The sequence below is a fragment of the Antrostomus carolinensis genome, unplaced genomic scaffold (genome assembly GCF_000700745.2).
Source record: "Antrostomus carolinensis isolate BGI_N321 unplaced genomic scaffold, ASM70074v2 scaffold2313, whole genome shotgun sequence".
NCBI lineage: Eukaryota > Metazoa > Chordata > Aves > Caprimulgiformes > Caprimulgidae > Antrostomus > Antrostomus carolinensis.
The window spans coordinates 1-20,808 of NW_010307058.1; the positions used below are offsets into that span (position 1 = coordinate 1).

Here is a 20,808-nt window from a genome sequence, read left to right on the forward strand (position 1 = left end):
CCTGAGATCCCTTCCAACCCCTACCATTCTGCTATTCTGTGAAATATCTATCCTGGCCAGCTATTGCACCTTGCAACCAGTAATATATTTTCCTTGCCAAACTTACGGTTACAGGTATTATCAAGTGCACGTTTGGGGAACTGATCTTCACAGAGATTAAATGTCAGGTTTTTAACTGTGTTTAAGCATGCAGCAGCACAGACTGAGATTTACAATATTCCCAAGTGTTGGAAAGGGTAATGCAGTTGTAATGCCTCCATTACCACCCTTGAACCCAAACCACAGATGCTGTCTCCAACTGAATGTGCCTAAACCTTTTAAAGATCTGACCTTTTTCACTTATTCAGGAACACAAAGAAATTCAGTACCAAAAAAAAATACTGACCCTGGATCTCCAAGATCCCAGGCAAGCAGCATGACCAATACAACCACCTTACTTACAGATGCTTGTAAAGAAACTGGGGAAATTCACTTTCTTTAGGTATAGAGGAGACCCTATTTGACTGTACTCGGATATCATGGAGACAATAGCAGAAAGGAGCAGAAGTTAAGATAAAGTGACCCCCAGACACTGACTTAACCTACTAGACCCTCAGATCTGTGTAAAATAGTGAGAGGAGGTCAGCAAAGTTAGTCTTTATTTTTTCAAGTTGTACCAAATCTTTATGCATAAAGCAGATAGGACCTTGGACATTAGGATCCAGCCCCATCACTATGCAGGCCAGGCCACACAGAAAATTGAAAAAATTAGTTGATTTCATAAACATAAGGTGCATTATCTGGCTCTTCAGGCATTGCAAGGTGGCAAACCCACAACTGCAAGGAATTTAATTACAGGGCTGCCTGGCACCAGCCACCTACCGTCCCATCCCCACCGCAGGCCAGGATCCGCAGGTTTGGCACTTTTCTGTACAGGTCCAGCCTGGCCAGGGGAGGGAAAAGAAGAAAGAGGGGTGTGAGGGAAGAGTCAGAAAAACTATGCAGGCACTTTTTATGCACTTTGCCAACTGAGAGTTTAACCACCACTTGGTTAGACAGCACCTCCTGAGAAGTATTTGATCAGTTTTGCCTGATCCCATGCTAAATCTGAAAGGCCAGATTCTCATGTTCCCTCTAGAAGACAAAAGTCTTCCATTTTTTTTCTCTTGTCCTAAAGCAAACAAATATAAACATTGAGGTTTTTAAATACAATTTAATGTTATTCATTAGGATTTGCTGAGACACCATTTCTGAGGCATGTAGAACAGTAGAGCTCCTTCAGCTGGTAACTGTATATCTTTATCATCACTGAAGGCAATAACATCTAACAGCTCTTTCTCTGGATATCTGATCCAAGATACCAACAGGAGAACCAAAAAAACCCCACCCATTAAAGACTTGTTCTTTCAGTTGCATGAAAAAGAGGTATAATGAAATTTCTTCCAGCAGAGGAGGCACATTCACACACAGAGAGCTGTGTGACCAAAGAACCTAATCCTCCTTTAACTCCATTACGCAGCTCTAAAATTTGTAGATATACTTTAAAGCTTCTATACATCATGAAAAGAGCAGCAGTGGAGGTGTTTCAGCAGTAAAAAAAGGCTTGGGTGCTCTTTAAATATGAATAGCAAATACTTGAACCATTCTTACAGAGATAAATATTTGACTTTACATGATTACTATCTTTTCTTGCTGCCTAACTTGTGAAAGTATAGCTGAACAGATGGTTGACTAAAGCTAATACCCCTATCACAAATACCATAGAAGGATAGTCTCTTAACCCTTAGCAGTGAGAATCATTCCTTCAAAGACCAGTCCTCCATCCCCTGGAAGAGGTTCATAACTATTGCCCAGAGAAGCTGAGTTAGTTACTCAGCAAGCGTAGGTACTTGCATACTGCTATCATGTATGGAAATCTGGAGGTAGCCTCAACCCATTGCAATGCTCAGCCACTGAGGAATGGTCAGGCCCTATGGGATCTGCAATGGGTCCTTCTTGGAGCCATCTGGAACTGGCTGTCTGACATGGGGATATCTCCTGATCTCTTTTCACAGAAGCCAGCACTGCAGCCCACCCTCCCACCACTACCAAAATCTAGACATGTAAACCCAATATGCAGTTCACCAATTTTGCCAAGCTAGACCTTTAATTACTTTCCTTATAAGAAAAGAATTATTGTCTGCAGCACTGGAGGCTCAGAACTTACGCATCTCTTGGCCCTTCCTGAGAGAGATCAAATACCTGGCGTGGATTCAAATACCACATAAACATTTGTAGAACCTTGGTGCCCTAGGAAAAGAGAAAAATCAAAGAAAGGTAAATTGTGAATAACTTTATGATTATTAGAAATAATAGTGTTCAATATTCACTATATTTGAACTGTTTTTCTCTCTTCTGTGCTTTACAAAGCAAACAAACCAAGAAAAATACAAACTAGAAAGCAGCATAGCAGATGACTGCTCTACAGAATAGCAACTCGCCAATCTGGGCAGGGTGCATATGTATACATATTAACTAAATTTAACAACATAGATCATTATAATTAATAGTTCATAAGAACAGGCATTCAGGGTCAGACCAAATGTTCAGCTTTCACAGCAACCTGTTCCCCTACCTCTCATCACCTGCAAAAGAGAAATCTGTTATCGCACACCACCCTCAGTGACCCATAGCAGCAAGAAGTTAAACAAGATTGTTGGCAAAGTCACCATCACATTAAACAGTGTCCTGCAAGATATCCAAGCAATGACACTGCTTTGACCTCCACCATCACCACCATGAACGCTCATAACCGTAGCCCTCTACCACATAATGAAGCAGGAGCCAAGGACTCTGGGCTACACTTGCCCGAATGCTTCCTCAGTGCAGTGAGGTCATCACCTAAAGATACCATTTCTGCCTTCTCAAACTCTGGGGTTCATATTTTGAACATTCGATTCCCTTCCTTCATGGTCTGCCCAGACACAAAGTAGCAGGATTTTTTACTAGCAGAAGAGGCCTAAAAACCACAACATCCCATGGCAAAGAGTTTTGCAGCTGAACTACACACTGTGAGAAGGAACAACTATTTTCTTTGTTTTGAATCAGTCTTAGCAATTTCATTTTATATCCTGTCTAATTCTTCTAACAGAGGAAGAAGTGAGCAGCAGTTATACTATTCTCCATGCACTACAGGCTTCTTATATCTTACATCAATCTTATCTTTTCAACTAGAAGGCCTTGTTTATGAAAAGACACTCAAATTATTTGATATTCCAAAAGTAGCAGCATTAATCTGCAAAACTTTCACTTGGATAAGTTTTAATTCTAAGAACCCCAAGAAAGACATCTGTTGCATGATCATGTTAGTCACTGAAACTTGGCTCTCTATGGCACAGTATAAGACCAGCAATGATTTTTTTAAATGCCATAGGAATGTGTCATTTCACATTCATTATTTTCCCTAGGCTTTCCTAGTAAAATTAAATCACTTTTTAGATAAAAGTCTAAGACTTCATTGGCAATTTAAATTTTCTGTGGAAAGATTAAGTCTTCGGAAAAACTCCAAACTAACATTTTAGATTGCTTTCAAGGATCTGAAGACTAGCAATACAACTGCTCAAATACTCAAGTGTCCATCCCACCCATTCAATTCCATTGAAGTGGAAAGGGCATTCAACAGCAGGGACCTTTTCTAAGGAATGCAATTCAGTTGCATAGAGTTCTTCCTATCTGACTTAACAAAAACTATTCTCATCTGCAGAAACACTGTTGTTAAACTAAAACTTTGTGACTTGGATCCAGATTACGTTCTTACCTGATTCCCTCCACTTTTTGGATTGACAAAAACCAGCAGCGGCTTCATGAGTGGAGAGGAGATAGGCTTTATCACAAATGGTCGACCTTTGTTATCCTGAGAAACAGAAGCAAGAAACAACATTAGTACAAGCTACTTACAATTCCCTGGCATAACATGCGCAGAACACCCAATCTAGCGCTGACAAAACTACCTCAGGTACTGGAAACAGTACAGCCATGTTAATGGAGTGCTCAGCTGGGACTGATTTATGCAGCTAAGACAACTGAGTAAGAAGATGGCGGGGGGGGGGGGGGAATTCACTTGAGGCCAGCACAAAACTATTTTAAAATTTTATTCAATGTTATTTCCCCCAAAAAAACCCAATTATTCACACAGTGCTAATAATGTCTCAGATAAAGTGCTACTTCTAATACAAAAAATTTTCCAGTGAAAAATAGAATGAGATAAACTACTTATTTCCTGAATTCTGTCTAACAGACAAGTTGTATCAGCACTTAGTTGCAGATGATCTGCTCTTGAATTCTTGGCCTTGCTGATCTTCCCACCTTTGAACAAATGTCACAGGTCAAACATAACATGTCAATGAGGAAGCTATTTGCCTCCCTATGCCCTACCCCTGAAGAACACCAGACAGCCCACTAACGAGGGCACTTTTCTGGGCCGTGTTAGACACAGGTTCAAGTTTTGGGTCTGCAGTTCTCTTTCCACCCAAATGGGGACCTTAACCAGAGAGCCATGGCTATGTAGATGTGAATCATTAGGCTGTTTATCTATATGACTAAACCACAAATCAGGATCCAGAAACAAGGTCTCCTGTAAGCTATGTGGTAAATCAAACCACTGGATCATTCATCTGTTTTCTCTCCCTCCGTGGCCCAATGTCTCTTTGTCACGCAAACAGAATATTTCCAATATGAGATCTCCTGAGGGAGACACCCTTGAACTAGACCAGACCCTTGCATCAGTGCACTCACCACGGATTTCACAACCCCAATTTCACACCCCTGCCCTGCCTAGTGGAAACCAAGGGTCTGAGCCGAGTCTTACATCCCAAGGGAATTCTGTTTCATTAGGCTGCTGGTGCTTCTGAGATTTGGTTAATTGTTTCTTGAAAAAAAAATCAAAACTTCTCATGCAAGTTTTATCAAAACAGATCTCTTCTCACAACAAATTCATTAGTGTGAAATATTCCAGTGGAAAAATATATTAAACACTGCAGTAAAAAAATTAAACTTTAAAGTCTGTGTTTAGACTTTTAAACAAAAGGAGTATGATTTCCAAAGCACCCGAATACCTACTTCATTGCCTCTTTTGCTGGCTTTTCTTTTAAAAGATGTTCGCTTCTTTCGACGTGTTGAAGTCTTTAATGAATTCTACATCAAAAGAAAAAAAGAACACATGAAAAGCAAAACAAAATTTAGAAGACAGGCCCAGACAGAGCCCCTTTACGAAGCTCTTCCATGCATGTCCACTTGGAGAATGATAAGAGTATCTGGCACATGCTCGAGATTTAAATTACATGCGCTGCATGCTTTACACTTCCACACCACCGTTTATGGAGAAAGCCACACACGGAGACCAGACTGGTGCTTTGGAACTGGAAACTTTCCCACGCTGTGAGGGGGAAAAAAGATCAGATGCTCCCATAGACTCACATAACACCACATGTTGTACCTGCCAACCCTCCCAATAGGGGTAGGAGACGCCCATTTCCCCTTCGGGGCTCCAGTCTCCTGCCCAATCAGGCTCGTCTCCTGGTATGGAGACCACCTGCATAAAGATGTAATAAAAAACATGATAAATGAGATATTTTTCATGTTTTTTTTTTTTAGGAAAGAAAACAACAATTTTTAGCTCTGGCAACCATTGTGAATCAACATAACGTAGGCCACCATGGTGTATGACGCTGGTACTATGGAGTCAGATGTAGCCTATCAAGAAACTTGTGTGGTCATCTGCTAAGGAACAAACTGAATTGTTAACATTTAAGGATTTGGGTGAGGGGCAGTGTTTGCAGGGTTTTTGTTTGCTTTGTTTTTAAATAACAATATCACTTAAGTACATGGGAAATAAAACAAACAAACAAAAGCCAAAAACATAAAACTGTTTGTATTTTTGCAGAACCTATTAAAATAGAACTTGCATCAAAGCTATTCTCCAGGCTGGCAATAGCCTGTTAAGTGATACTGAATCAAAAGGTGTTCTGGTGTGATAAGAACAGTCCAAAAAGGGGAATTTTATTTTCCAATTAGTTTAATTCAGTAACTGACATCATACCCCTCCAGGAAACCCTAACCCTGCCATGTGATTGAAATTTTGTATCATAAAAAATACTGAAAATATTTTCTCAGTATTTTAACTGCTAGTCTAGCCATCACCAGGAAATAAAGTAATACAGGGAATTAGAAGAAAGTTTATTGATTTTTTTTTTTTTCTGGCTTCAAGAGGGGAAGCGAGATCCCCTCAGCTCATCCAGAAATTCATTTCTGTCCTGACTTTATTCAAAAGTGTACCACTAATGAAAAAAGTCAATGACCAGAGATCACCAAATCTGTAAGAAGTGATGTCTATCCTTAATCCTGCTTGATATTCAACATTAACAAGAATAGCTACTAGATTCTGTTTAATACCTAACAACCATTTCCAGAATATCAAAACTTCAGTATGACACACCAGATATAGAAGTTAATGTTTCCATATCTGTGAGAAGTCAAGAAAAACAAACAGCTGTCTAACTCAAATACCTAAAGACACTGTCCTTTTTCACCCAAACCAAGAGAAACCTGCTGTAGGGCACAAGATCCCAAGCTTTTTGTCACCTTTCAACATTTCTTCTGGACCAGGATGTAGCCATGTCTTGTTGCTTACTGAAAATACTGAAGACGAGACAGTTCTGTGTAGCAATTACAGGACTTTTGCCCTTTTAGACCACATTTTGAGAGACCATCTAAAGAAGTGTTTATATTCTTCCCTACTCTGATACAAAGTGATCTTGAAAGCAGGATAAACCACAAAGACTGCAATGACTACGGAAGTGCATCAGCAATACCATGTGCATGGCCTTTCACTGCCCTGTCTCAGCAGCCAGACTGACTGTAGACAAAAGTCTTTACGTTAATATAAAGGTACAGGACATTAGTCTCAAAGCTGCCTCCTGTGGGTGCTTTAGTCTGGCTTCTCAGCCGTTCTCTGCTAAAGGATTCTCCCTGGATTGGGGCAAAACTCATGACAGAGAGAAGAGATCTAGTCTGTCCTCACTCTTGCCAGTGGTCTGCTGAGAGGTCATGGGCATATCAAGACTTCTCTCTGTGCTTCAGTCTCTCCTGGTGTAAAATTCAAAATACTTATCCTATTAGTAAAGCACAGCAAATTCTGCTGGCAAATCACAGTCTGTAACTCAAGTTAGGTATTATACTAGGCAAATACTTAACGGTACCTCTGGAGGAATGACTACTTCTTTTTCTGCCTCCACAACAGATGGACCTAAGCCCAGTGAAATTCTTCTGGAAAGGGCAGAGATAGTAAAATCTTGACTAATTTTAAAAAAATAATAATTTAAAGGTTTAAATGTAGTTGTCATTAAATCCCATTATAACATATCTGTCGTCTTGTCTGTGGGTGGGGTGGGAAGAGGCATACAACTATACTAGAGAAAAAGTTATAGTCTAAGCCTCCATTCATTATTATAACATTTTTCATTTCCACACTCAAAAAGGCAATAAAATATGCTGTGTCACAACTATGTTATTTCACATTTAAAAAAAAAAAACAAAAAAAAAAACACAACATGCCTACACCTATAGTTTAGAGAACCTAAAGCTTTGCTATGATGAATGCAATTGTATGTCCATAGCAGATGAAAGGCAAAAACGCTGCTTAAACATATGTAGGTTCTCTTTACAAACATGCAGAAGAATAACAGGCAATAGTAACCATCAGTCTTTGCACATTAAACTGAAGAAATGGATAAATACTACCTTGTCCACTTAACAAGGTGATGAGTATTTATAAATATATAGTGCTATTCAGTGAAGTACCTGATAGCAAAGCATACCTTTAAATGGGCACCATATGTAAATCCTAACTTGCCTCTAAAGAGGAAACCTCTCATTTGCAGATGTCAGTGTGGCCATCTTAAAGAAATATTTTTTATATTATTGCATGGTCACTGTAGTTCTAAGCAAGTTTAGCTAGATGAACAGAAGAATTGGAGTCCTTTTTGTATGATGTAGGGTCATGTGAGGGTTACAGACTATCTCAAGTAAACCAAATGGACTCTTTCAACCCTTTCATTTACAACATTTTAGCCTTCATTTTCAAAGGTTTTTAGCATGCCAGGCTTCAAATGACTTAAATAATGAATAGCCTCTAGGAAGGCCAATCTTGATCACCTTCTGGTTGTTCACAAACCACAATCTGACAAGCCAGTTGCATTCAGTAGTTGGGAAAATAAAGAAATAAACCCAGAAGTATAAATATTCACTAATACTTTTTCAAGGTCCTCAAAGGAGGAAAAGAAGAAAACACCACATTTACTCACCTCAAACAGAAAAAAATCTGGAATTTTACATTTACTATCTTTGCCTTCCCAAACAGAAGACTAGCTGAATCAGCCAAATCCTCCTTACTAGCTACTTTTCTCCCACAGCATAAGCATAGCATAGAGCTAACTTGACCTACCAAAATTCACCTATAAAAAAATACCACCAGCCAACACAGGTAACCTGCTCTCACAAACTAGGAGATGGAATTGATTTGAACCCCAGGAAATCAGAGTTGGGACCAAATGCTGCTAACACAGTACAGAAACATGGGAAATCAGTAAAGAAGTTACAGAAGTGGCTCACACTATGAGTAACATGGAATAGATACGGGGAATTTTCCATTCATGTAAATGGGTTATTACAAACAGGGCTACCACCAGTCCAAAAGCTATTTGAATCATTCTGAATATTCTTCATCTTGTAGTCAATTGCTTGCAAGAAATGAAAGCTCCCCATTTAGATTGTAGGTTGTCAGCAGAGATTATCTTTAACCAATTAACACCATAACGTTTCATTACCATAACATTGCTGGTAATCAGATTCTGTGATTCTGTGATTCTCTTTATTTAAGCCCAGAATATGAAAGGTGGTGACCCATGTTGTACAAACTAAGCATGGAGAACTATTTTTGTAGCAATAAAAAGAGAAATGAAAATTAAAAATCAGAGTAAGGTTTTGCTACAAAAAGGCATCTTATTTGCTTAAAAGAAACAACCAGCAAACAGGATGAAGGCACCACCAAAATCAATTTCATATGAGTAGGCAATTCAGTTCAGGAGTTGCCTGTGACCAATGTGAGTCGTTAAATAGAGCTGAGGAAATAATTTATAGCAAAAAGCCTTATAGACAAATTTATTTTGATTGTGGAACATGCAAAAAACAGATTGCTGGCTACACATTTATTTACTATCTGAATTAATAAAAATTTCTGAATATCTTGTTTGTTTTCTGTGGATTAAATGAAGTCAATATTTGCCAGTGTTTATCAAACATGCATATAGGGTGAAGAGGGTCATAATACACAGAAGTAGAGCTGGCCAGAAATAGCAGGAGGGGAGAAAAAGAATATTTCCTTAAAAAAAAAAAATAACCAAACAAAAAAAACCCAAAAAAACAACCCACAAGACTTCTGCCAAAAATCTGAAAGATGCATCAGTATTATCTACAGCAATAAAGATGCATTCCCCCAGAGCTAACACTGCAATGGGTGCTGTTCAGAAATTTCATGGAAATATGCCCATTGTCTGTGCTAAATATAATTTTGATGTATCCAATGCTTCAGTTACTCAAGACAAAATTTTTACCTGCTACTGACCTCAGATTTCAAGGACTCAAGACATGTGGAGAGGGAATATCGAATCAAAGTACTTCCTGTCCACTCATGACTCAGGCACACAAAGCTAACATTTTCTTAAAGATTTAACATTTTAAACCTTTATTAAAAGCATTTTCCCTATGAATTATAATGAACTGGAACAGATTTACTTTTTATTTTAACTTTTCTAAAAAATGAATAGACAAGAAAATTCTCTAAAAATATTATAAGAAAGGTATACTGCACTTGCTAAATGCCAAATCAAAAGAAAATTACAAGTGTAGTTTTGGGGTTTTTTTACTAGCAATTAAATTAAATAAGAATTTAAAAGATCAAAGAAAGGCTTCTTTTAGTAAGGTCAAGACATAGATATGTCTATATTAAAGTGTTTTCTTTTTATTAAAATTTTTTATTTTTGGTTTTAATATAATTTTCCTGATTTTCGTTAAGAGAATGGTGACTGCATTGTATTGTCAGGTCAAAAAAAAGAGGTTTTGGTAAACCATAAAATGATAAAAATCCAATAATCTTTCTTTTTTCACAAGAAAATATATTCAGAAGCATATGAAAGGGATTTTGGTTGGTTTTTCTTTGGTTGTTTGTTTTGGGGTTTGCTTGTTTTGGTTTTAAATGGTGATTTAAAACAATTTGAATGATAAATCAATGGGGAATGTGCTGGCTCAAAAACATTTCATTTCCTTATTAGACCTAGGAAAAAGGCAACATCTCTGACCACAGAAGGTGGTTCTCAGATCAGTTATCTCCCTTCTCCCATGTGTATGGGGTTAGCTGCAGTGAAATGGTTAGGGTACAAAATGCCCAAGGACCCTGGCAGTACTCAATTTCCAGGTTTGGACTGCATCAGCTAGGAAGTCCTTCCTAGTGGTTCCCAGCCCAAGGATCTCTATCTCATGGATCCACCTCAGACCATAAACCCTTAATGTTACAAATTCTGTGGCTCATACCCAAAGCAGAGCTTCCAGGCAGTCTGCTGTGAAACTCAGGGACCTGACGACTTAAGAGTAATGAGCCATACAGTCTCTTTAAGGACATAGTAAAGGAGCCAGCCTCGTTTTTCTGCCACACTGATGCCGAAAATTAGCCAAGAAGATTAAGTCTCTGCCAAGGACTCTTCAACAAGAGAGGAAAAAAAGATTTCTCTGGAAGAGGCTGAAGTAAACTAATAGTGAAAGATGAATGGGGAGGCAGGGGGAAGAATGTAAGTGCCAAAGAAACCTTTTTTCTCAGAGCAGAGGTTACTAGGGATCTTGCCTGTTCTGGACCTAAAGAAGAAACAGTGCTCTCTTTGGTCGACTTTTTGATTACTCTGTACTTTTCTTTCCTCTTCTTGTCTTTAATATCCAGCTTGTTAGAAGTGCTACTCACACACAAATCTGACAGGCATATCCCTAGACTGTAACTAAAGATTAACCAGTGTCCCAACTCTGACCTTTTTCGAGTTCCACGGGACTATTTATGTCTTAGGCCTTTGCCTACAGCCCAAACTTATCTTCTTGCTGCCCACTAGGACACAGAGACAGAAAGCCCTGGGTCAATTCCCAAGGATGGACAAGCTAATGTACAAACTGTACTGTTCATCAGAGGGAGGAGGGGTGGGGGGAACCCCACACAAAACAACCTTGTTTTAGTGCTTCTGAATTAAAACTTTTTCCAGCATTTTCAGCTGCCTGGTATGTTCAGCATATGTTTGTCTGTTTCTTTCAGTTCAACCTGGAGTGAAAACAAGTTTTCAAAGAACAAAATACTTCTTGCATGATGGGAATCTCCTTTTAATTTTTGGCCAGTTCTCTTTTGGATACCTTCTCTCCCTATTGTGTTCACCACAAGGCAGTATCCTGTCTAAAGCATATCACATCCATTACAAAAGCTTGAAGTGAATGTTTATGAATGTTTTTTTCCTCTATTTACTCAGCTCTATTTAATGAAACATGCTTGACTGCCTACAACACAGGGGTTTTCTTGCAGTATGCTCACTGAAGTCACAGTTGGAAGAACAAACCTGAGCTGGATTTGCTCAGAACAAGAGTAATGTTTGTTGCTAATCATCCCAAACAGGGAAACCTACTGAAGGGCTGGATGGAAGGGCAGGAGGATACAGGTTCATAATCACCATGGATGTATGCTGGGTTTCAGGGATAGAGACAGGGTTGAAGAAGCATGCCTTAGTGAAGGAGTGCTGAGCTGCAGAGCCAGGGTGGCCCTGCACAGCCATACCACTTCAGAAACAGACATCAGCATGCAGTTACCTGAGGTTTCTTCACCTTAATGATCCAGGTGGGAGGCACAATGACAGCAGCGTGAGCCCCCAGGGAACATGGTTCCTCAATATGATGTAGCATGAAACAGGTGACTTTATTATGAAACTGTAAGAGAAGAAAAGAGTAGAGTCAATAAAGAGGCCAAGAAAAACAAAGAGAAAGGGGAAGCATGGAGAAGAAGAGGGTGATGGTACAAAAGCTTGTGCAATATTCCCACAACTCCACCACCTTCAAGTCCTTCAAACCATGAAGTTTTAGGAACACATAAATGAAGATCTTCCCCATCCGAGACTACAAGCTAGTTTGATGCAATTGTGTATATAAAAAGCTCTCTGAGCCACCAGCTATGTTGTACAGCAAGACTCTTCTCCTAGAGTACTTATGTAAGCCAGGTGAAGTTATGGTGTCTTTGAGTAAAAGGAACAGAAATGGCAAAATTAGAAGTGATACACAGAGAAGGGAAACTGCTCGCAGTGTGGTCAATTTGGTGATGCTGCTACCGGTCTCCCTGAGTACTGTCCACTTACCGCCAGCTTGCACCAGGAACAACTGATGGCCACAATCTCTTTACTATGGAAGGAGAATTTCTGCTGAAAGCCCTAGAATAAGGAGGAAAAAATTATTAAATTTCTCCTGGCTACAAGAAAATTTACACCTTTAACTCTTGCCAGATTCTAGGCTAAATCAGTTCACTGCAATCAGATACATTGGTTCAGCCTCAAAGCTCTTAAATACCAAACATTTTGAGGGGGATAAAATAATGACAGGATTCAGAGAGGGTTCTTCAACTAGGGCATTTTCATATACACGTTTTAGAGACACTTCTCCAAATTTTTATGCTTTGCCTTAATTTTTGTAGTTAAAAAGAAGGAAAGGAAAAAGCATCACAGAAGAAACACCTATTCCAATGGATTTCTACAGACCTGAATAAGATTCAGATTTGTCAGTTGAAGAGAACATTCTGTCATTGCAGTCTTTTTTTGCTCTAAATATGAACAAGAATTCAAATTTTCATTTTTCTTTGGTTTTGTTGTTGTTGTTTTGTGGGGTTTTTTTAAATACATAGTAGAATCAGCTACAATGTCTATGTAGAAATGTTCTGATTGGGAAATTGTTTATTGCTTTATTAAGCTGAATCGAATCAAAATCTTTTTAGTAAATCACAAAAACCAAGATTGTCTGGTTCAAATCAAACAGATAAAAAATGAAATATTTCTTTATAGTTTTAAAGAGAAAAAAACACCAGCAAATATACAAGATTTTATTCTCCCACAGAAGAGTTTAAATTTTGTAGAATGCAGTATCAGCAGGCATCAGTTTGCTTTAAATTCTAAGGGTAGAAAAGACCACTTCATACACATCCTTCTTGCATATAACACAGGCAACAAATGGCAATTGGAGTTACAGCCTGAAAAATTCATGTTCAGCTAAAGCTTATTCTAGTCAGAGGAAAAAAAATTATTTGGGTTAGTGGCTGCAGAGATGCAAAGTCTAGAACTCTATTGAACAGTTTATCATAGTCATCTTCACTGCTTAGATTAATTTCAGATTTACAGTTGTCTAGATCCTTTATTCATTGGCTTCTACCAAGCCTCTTTACTATATTAAGTAGCCCATCACCACCCAGAGTTTTCTAATTGAATGTCTCTCTACCAAGTCATAAATTTGTGAGCCAGCTTTCTTTTTGACAAAATGAGTTTTACCTAAATCTCCTACATGCTGGGCAATGCCCAAGACCCAGTGCAAAGGGTTATAATAATCTGATTTAGTAACATCTAACAGGACATTTCCTCAAAACTTCTGCAATTCCTTCTAATCCTAGTTGCTGTGGAAATGAACAGGAAGATGGACAACCACCAGAAAAAAAAAAAGAGCCTAGTAGCGCTCAGTGCAATGCCAATGTCAAGCACATCAAGAAGGAGAATTAAATGAACAGCCAAAATCCCATCCAGAGATGCACTACTCCTGTTTAAGAGAGAGACTGAGCTACAACCTGTCCATATGTAGTAGCTGAGGACAACCCTATCAATACTCCAACGAGGAGGTGGCTCCCTGTCTGACACTCACCATGCAGAAGTGCACAGCGCACCTACTTCTTCAGGTGTCCCCCAGCACGTACTCAGACCAGCTTGCCAGATCAGATAGACCACATCAACAACTAAGGTCTATTTCTAAAGACACTTGTGTCACCTCTACCTAGACTATATATATTTTTTTTTAAACCTTCCCTTGATACTTCAGGTTATACATTCAGAGAAATTTAAAGAGTAGATTCTTCATAATGATGGTGATCTGGCATATTCAGGTTTAGTAATGGAGCGTGGCCAAATGGCTTCATGAAGACAAGCTGGCCAGCTGCTTCTGGCTGGGCAGATGTAGTCTGCCATTAGGTGTGGGAACAAGAAAAAACAGAGACAATATGACAATACGAGTGATGGAACAGTGGTGTGACACTGGACAAAACACTCTATTCTCACTTAGACTAGTGCTTTATAATGTTTCTCACAAATTTTACTCTTTCTTGTCCCAAAGTATATTAAAAAAATTATTTCAGCCCCTCACCGGCACGAAATGTTTTGTTCTGTTCAGCTTTGTAACAAGCAGGGGAGAAATTCTTCTCTCCCAAAACCTCCACTAATAAAACCTAAAATTCAGTACATTAATTCCACAGCCCATCAGTGGTGTATTTTAAACATATGGACTGAGCAGCTTGTCTGGTTCTGGATGGACTGTTTTTCATTTATTTAGTAAGCCATTGGGCTTTTAGGGAGTCATTAGAGAAAATTATACACCAATAAAAACATATTAATGATAAGTAGCAATGAAACACCACTTTTCTTCCTCAAATTGCTTCACAAATGTGAGCTAATTCTTCCCAAGGATACATGTTTGAAGTAAGATAGCAATTATTTGAAAGCTAGCTTTACAAATAAAGAAACCGATGAAATAAAGCAATGCACTGCAAGTCACAGTGAGGTTTGTTAGAGGCTACCAGTTTGAAACACTGGACCCCCTCATATTCCACCAGAAATCATCTTTTCTTCCTTCTCTCAGTGAGAAGGAAAACTAAAATACAGCTACCTTGTTCCTGGGTCATGAAGGTCGTCATCTGCAAAAATTTAGAAGTTTTTGGATAGAAAATGAATATCACTTTTGTAAGAATATCAGCCTAACAGTACCTGATTAGCCCTGATTCACTGGCACCCAATTCCCATACAACACACAAAATCCCGTACCGTGAGCTGCTCCTGTGGAAATAAACAGTTGTGCTTACCAGAGGAAATACATTTGGACAAAGAGAGCACCAGAATCTCCAGCTTGTGATGGTGATTACAATCTGTCTAAATAATTGGGATCAAAGTCCACATTAATATAGACACCCATAAACACAGAGTGCAAAGGGACTAATAGTCACAACATGTTTTGGTTATATTCTCGAATATTTGTAATAAAGAGTATTTTCACATCAGTATTAGGGGAAGTAATAATTTGGTTTTGCACATATTTTCCTATTATGTTTATTCCCTTTTTAATGCTCTCAGAGATGTCTCAATGCAACATTACTGTAGGAGAGTCAGGTATTATTGCAACGTGAATACACACAGCAACAGAAGCACTTGGATGGTGATCTGCTAAAATAGCAAAGAACTAGAACTGCATTTCAGTTACTAGAAATTTCAATCCTGACATTATATGCAGGGGAAACATATAGCTCTGCATCAATCCATAGGCCTTTAAAGGGACCAGTAACAAAAAAAGATAGACACTGTAGCTGCACACTGTGTGTATACAGTGAACACATTGCTTTGGACACCACAGAAAGTAGAAAGAAATAAAGTGTCTATGACGGTCCACGTACATTCTTAGTCTTGGAAAATCCCTAAGCCACTGGTGACTGGAAGTATATGAAGAAAAGATTGCTCTGCATTCATCCTTAAGCTGTTATTACTGCACACAGTCACAAACTAGATGCTAGACCACATAGTCTGAACATTCTTATGTTGTATTACATAAAGAAAAAAAAAAAAAAGAAATATTAATTTCTCTGATGATCCCAGGTAACAAACAGCTAATAACAGCTAAAAGCTACAAAACTATATTTTTCTCCACCTGCAAGAGAAATAAATGAGTTCTTAAACATCATAAATGGTGTAGAGAATGATGTTTGGAAGTTTTGATTTACCATCTCTTCCAACACAAGAGCTATTAGAAAAAACTAGTAAGTGACAAGCTTGAAACAAACAAAACATGGTTCTCACAGCAGGAGGTTAAATTTGGTAATTCCTTGCTAAAGAATGTTGCAAATGCTACAACTTTACAGGAAGTCAAGGAGAGACTAGACAAGATCACAGGAGAAAAAGGTATCATAGGCTGTTAAATATAAAGACACCATTCCTGGAAATTCACGAGCTAGAAATTCTTAGAGGCTGGGAGACTGTTTTGGGGATGCATCACTAAACACCTGCCACTACTTAGTTTTTCCATAATAATCCACTGTTGAATATTTGGCTTCGCGGTATTTTGTCTTAAGAGGTATGGCCATCCTTCTATTACAGTCTCCAAAAAAAGGGGAATCATCACAGCAAGTAGACAGAAACAGATCATTTGGTTCCACCACACTCAGTAAGAATTTGAACGAGACTTTCTAGCCCCCTTCCCTTGCACCAATTTCTGCGTATGGTACTTCAGCAGTACAACAGTGAAATCATCCATAGGAAGGAGAATAGAAGCAAAAGTCTGGGTGAGACCATGTGAGCTGTATTTGTGCTAGCTAGTGACATGTAACAGTGGGAGCAGAAGCTCTGTTGGTATTGAGGACACTATACACAAGGATTTTCAAATAATTTTATTTTTGACTAGCTATAGTCTGGTCCTCTGGACTGAAGGCCCATTAGTAGCTGCAGAGTTAACTTTCAATTAATCTTAATCTAAAAGGAATTCAGTTCCTTTGCTCCAAGGCTGTTCCATGTGTGAACCATAGTAAGTAATGACAATCCAGAAAATTTCTTCCAAAATGCACTTCTGACCTGAGGTGAAACACTGACATAGACATCTCTGTTCTCCAGCTCTTGGGAAGTATCAACCATGGCATAGAAGGCACATAAAATATAAAGCCACAAAGCCATGCTAAAGGTGTGGGGGAGCATTAATTCCTTTCCACTGGCTTATGACTTGAAGCATGAGATAAGTATATCCTAAATGTTCATTTCTACTTTCTTTACTCAGTTTATTATTAATGAACATTATAATATTTAACCACATAATTCCAGACATGTGATAACAATATTACATAACAATGAGATCTATCAGGATCATTAAGTAGTCCATCAATAATACTTTATTTTATTGCTTTAAATTCACTGCCATTCCATTTCAATGATAGCCCCCTTTTTCTTGCATGACAAGAGAATATAAAAAAAGGTTCTCGCTCAGAGATACAAGAAATGTAACAGCGGAGCATGAGACAGACAAGTGTTTTGCTGTAATAGGAGACTGCTTGGCCAATAAATGTAATGGGGTTTTTTTTCTTAATCCTTTCTGTTTCTTGACAAAGAACTCTACTACAATACATTCATGTTAGTCTTAACTGAATATTTCTTATTTAAGAGGAAAACTCTTTTCCTCTGAACTTCTCCTCATCAGTCAAGATCAATAGGAATTTTAAGATGGACTGGTCACATTGCTCACATGAATGTACCCAGCACAGGCTTTGCTATAATAGGCAGTAAGTACTCCCACTGCAAAAATCAACTCCTAATGCCTCTAGGGGAGATCCAGGCCAAAATGGCAGAGGAGGAAGGCAATATTACTGCAAAGTCATACCATAAGAATGCTGCATGCAATGTGCCTTGCTGCATTGTTCGCATGCTACTTGCTATAAAGACCACCACATTGGTTTTTTGCATGTTTTGTTGTAGCTGGTGATACAGTATCTAGATACAAATCTAATTTTCCCCTAACTTAAGGGCTGTACCATGGGGATGAGACGCAGTCTTTCTTACTGGTTGAAGTTAAGAGGGAGGCAAAAGTATAATAACGTGCTAGAGAAAGGAAATTAAACCCCTGGGTTCATTTAATTTTAAAATATGTCTCAACAGTTTTCATGGGTTCATAATATTTCAGAAGAAAGGTCTTCAGGAGCTAAGGTACTTCTTACCCCTTTTTATAGCTTTTCAGAAATTAACTTTACAATCTACACAGCAGAGGAAACGTGAAACAATCTCACAAATCTTAGAGTCTTCTGGGGCAGGGAAAAAAAAGCAACAGCTTTCCTTTTTCCAGAATCCTGAAAAAATAGGCCATCACAATTTTGGCACAGGGGACAGCACTGTGAGAACACTTTACTGGCAGAGGCTTAGCTTAAGGAAGAAAGAAGCTCAAGGAGCCATAGCCTTCCTCCTCCTCATTTTCACCAGCCAGTGTAGCACAATGTCCCAGGACACAGAATGTGCTCATGCCTGCAGATGCAGCTGCCTTTTCTCTTCCCATATGGGAGTCAGGGCTGCTACCACTCAACATATCAGGCTTGTCATTTTCTGCTTAAGAGAAGGCAAGTGCTTAGGATAGAAAAATTTCAGTGACTATTACCCTGAATTCATAAGTGGCCAGTGTTGTGCTTGTGCTGCACTAGAAGTCTTACCTTTCCACACTGCTTACATTTCCCCTCCTGCCTCCGCCTGTGCACCCAGTGGTGTCGGACAAAGTTCTGCAAAAGAAAGACAAAAAAAAATATGTTATAGAAGCAATGACAGTTTGCACTCAAAGGTACCATCTGTGGGAAATTAGTTTACAGACACCAAATGAAAGGTCATTCAGCCAATGCAATCTTTTCTGGAGCAAAATGCATCAGTCCCCACAGGCAACCCCAGACACAACCAAAACCATAGGAGGAATAAGGATGAGATGGTGTTCTTTTATCCATGGTGAAATGTGGCTAGAACTACACTCTCAGTACTCTTCTACAAAAAGAAGAAAGTTCATTACATGATTCAGAGATAATCATCACCTAAATGCAGAGCACAGAAGTGCCCAAACACTGCTGTTACCAGGCACAATGCAGGACCTTGCTCTGTTCTGCTTGGAAATATAGCTTTATAATGCAAAAAAAACACAAGTCAGTGCAGGAGAAGTGAATGAGAGAAGGAAGGAGTAGTCATTGAAGCAGTCTTTTATCCTTGTTTGGACTACTGACACCCTGGATGGCAGCAAGCAGTGGGCAAAAGACAGGAGACCAAGCTGGCCACCAAATTGACTATAAAAGTTAAGAGATGTTTTTGAAACACTGGCTTCTAGCTAGGCAAGATAGATACATAAATATACCAATAGCAATAATAAATACCCAGCACCTTCAAAGGAGCTGAATTCATGCAGTAGCTGGAGGCAAACCATAAGATTTTTGAATGGTTTATTGTTTTTACTAAAAAAAAAAAAAAATCTTTGGACACTACAGATACTTCCAGAAAAAAAAAAAAAATATGCGAGAAGCAAGTGGAAGGAGAAGGAAATAGAGAGAAAATAAAGAATACTAGTTCCAAGGTCAGGAAGAAAAATAAATGCTATGCAAGAAAAAAAAAAAAAAGACTGGCTGAATGAATGGGAAAAGAGAGACAACAGAAAGATGAAATGGTTTCTGTCAGCAGAAGTAATGGAGTCCTTCAGCTAGAATTCATTTTACATTTATTCTGGGGAAAAGAACATGCCCCACTGGGAACCAATATTCTGTCCAAGGCTCCTCTGAATCTAAAAGCACTGCTGCAGCTCCACATCGGGTGGATCAGCACACAAATTAAATGAAAAGCAACTGTCATTTGTCCATTACTTACCTCTCTTGGAGATCTGGAGCCTCCTTCTCGGAAAGTTGGTTTGCAGCGAAAATTAATCTGGCATTAAAATAAAGCTGTTAGAACTGAAAGTGAGCTGAGTGAGAATTTATTCCAATATGTCAATATGTTGATCGAGGTCAGACTTCTAAAATATTTATTTTCTCTTAAAATATTAGCTTCACTAGCTGAACAAAGGAACTTACTTGGATGCCAGAAAATCTAAATCTCTTTTCATATGCCATAATAATTCCCCTTGCTAGATTTCTACACAGCCTTCATCTTCACTAACACTATTGCTGCCTGCTCAGTTCAATTGTTTAAGCTGTCTCCCCCTTGCCTAGAAGGAAACCACTTCATCTGCTTTTTTCTGAGGATCATTTCCACAGTGGACTTAAAATGAAGTCTCAAAAGTTAATAGGACCTGGACATCTAACTCTGTAAGTCCATTTTGCACATCCCAGCTTTATATCTTCATAAACAAAATCTGTGGATAAATCTTCATTCACATAAAGAACTGTGCAAATTACCCTATATTTCTATCTCTTGCTCAGATCACGCTGCTTTTATCCACCACCCCAACCAAAAACCATTTGAGGAGCATTGTATTGCCTCATGCAGGGGTTTTGCCTTCTTCAGATGGGAGAGGAAGGACAGAAAGAAGACAAAAGGAGCTTCCATGAACAGAAAAAATTTTTAGGAAGATGAAGAGAAAAAGCATTTGACAAACAACAAGGGAGTCCTATGAGAAAAACCCAAAATCACTTGAGGAAAAAAAAAAAAACAACCAAACAAAAAAATAGAAATAAAAGAAGGGGAGATGTAGAAAGAAAAAAAAATATATACTGAAGAAGAGAGAGGCGTGGGAAACAACCAAACAAAAAAAATAGAAATAAGAGAAGGGGAGGTGTAGAAAGAAAATATATATACTGAAGAAGAGAGAGGCGTGGGAAAAGGCTAAAGGATACTTGAGGTAAGGTTGCACTAAATGAAATGGATTCAAGCTCAAGCTGATTATCCTTCAAAGAATAAAATGCTTAGGGATACTTCACAGCTACGCTTTTCTCATGAA

General features: G+C 38.6%; 1 protein-coding gene across 1 annotated transcript in view; it reads right to left on the reverse strand.

The window, feature by feature from the left end:
- Nucleotides 1–835: 835 nt before the first annotated feature.
- Nucleotides 836–20,808, reverse strand: part of LOC104522876 (diacylglycerol kinase iota-like) — a gene marked incomplete at its 3' end in the record, with an annotated part of 41,553 nt that continues 21,580 nt past the window's right edge. The window contains exons 7-14 of the mRNA XM_010165285.2: nt 19,740–19,796; nt 18,557–18,622; nt 12,444–12,515; nt 11,905–12,021; nt 5,077–5,151; nt 3,776–3,871; nt 2,186–2,268; nt 836–922 (exon numbers count right to left, since the gene is read on the reverse strand). Coding sequence (XP_010163587.2) covers nt 836–922; nt 2,186–2,268; nt 3,776–3,871; nt 5,077–5,151; nt 11,905–12,021; nt 12,444–12,515; nt 18,557–18,622; nt 19,740–19,796 — 653 coding nt within the window. The remainder of the gene's footprint in view (nt 923–2,185; nt 2,269–3,775; nt 3,872–5,076; nt 5,152–11,904; nt 12,022–12,443; nt 12,516–18,556; nt 18,623–19,739; nt 19,797–20,808) is intronic.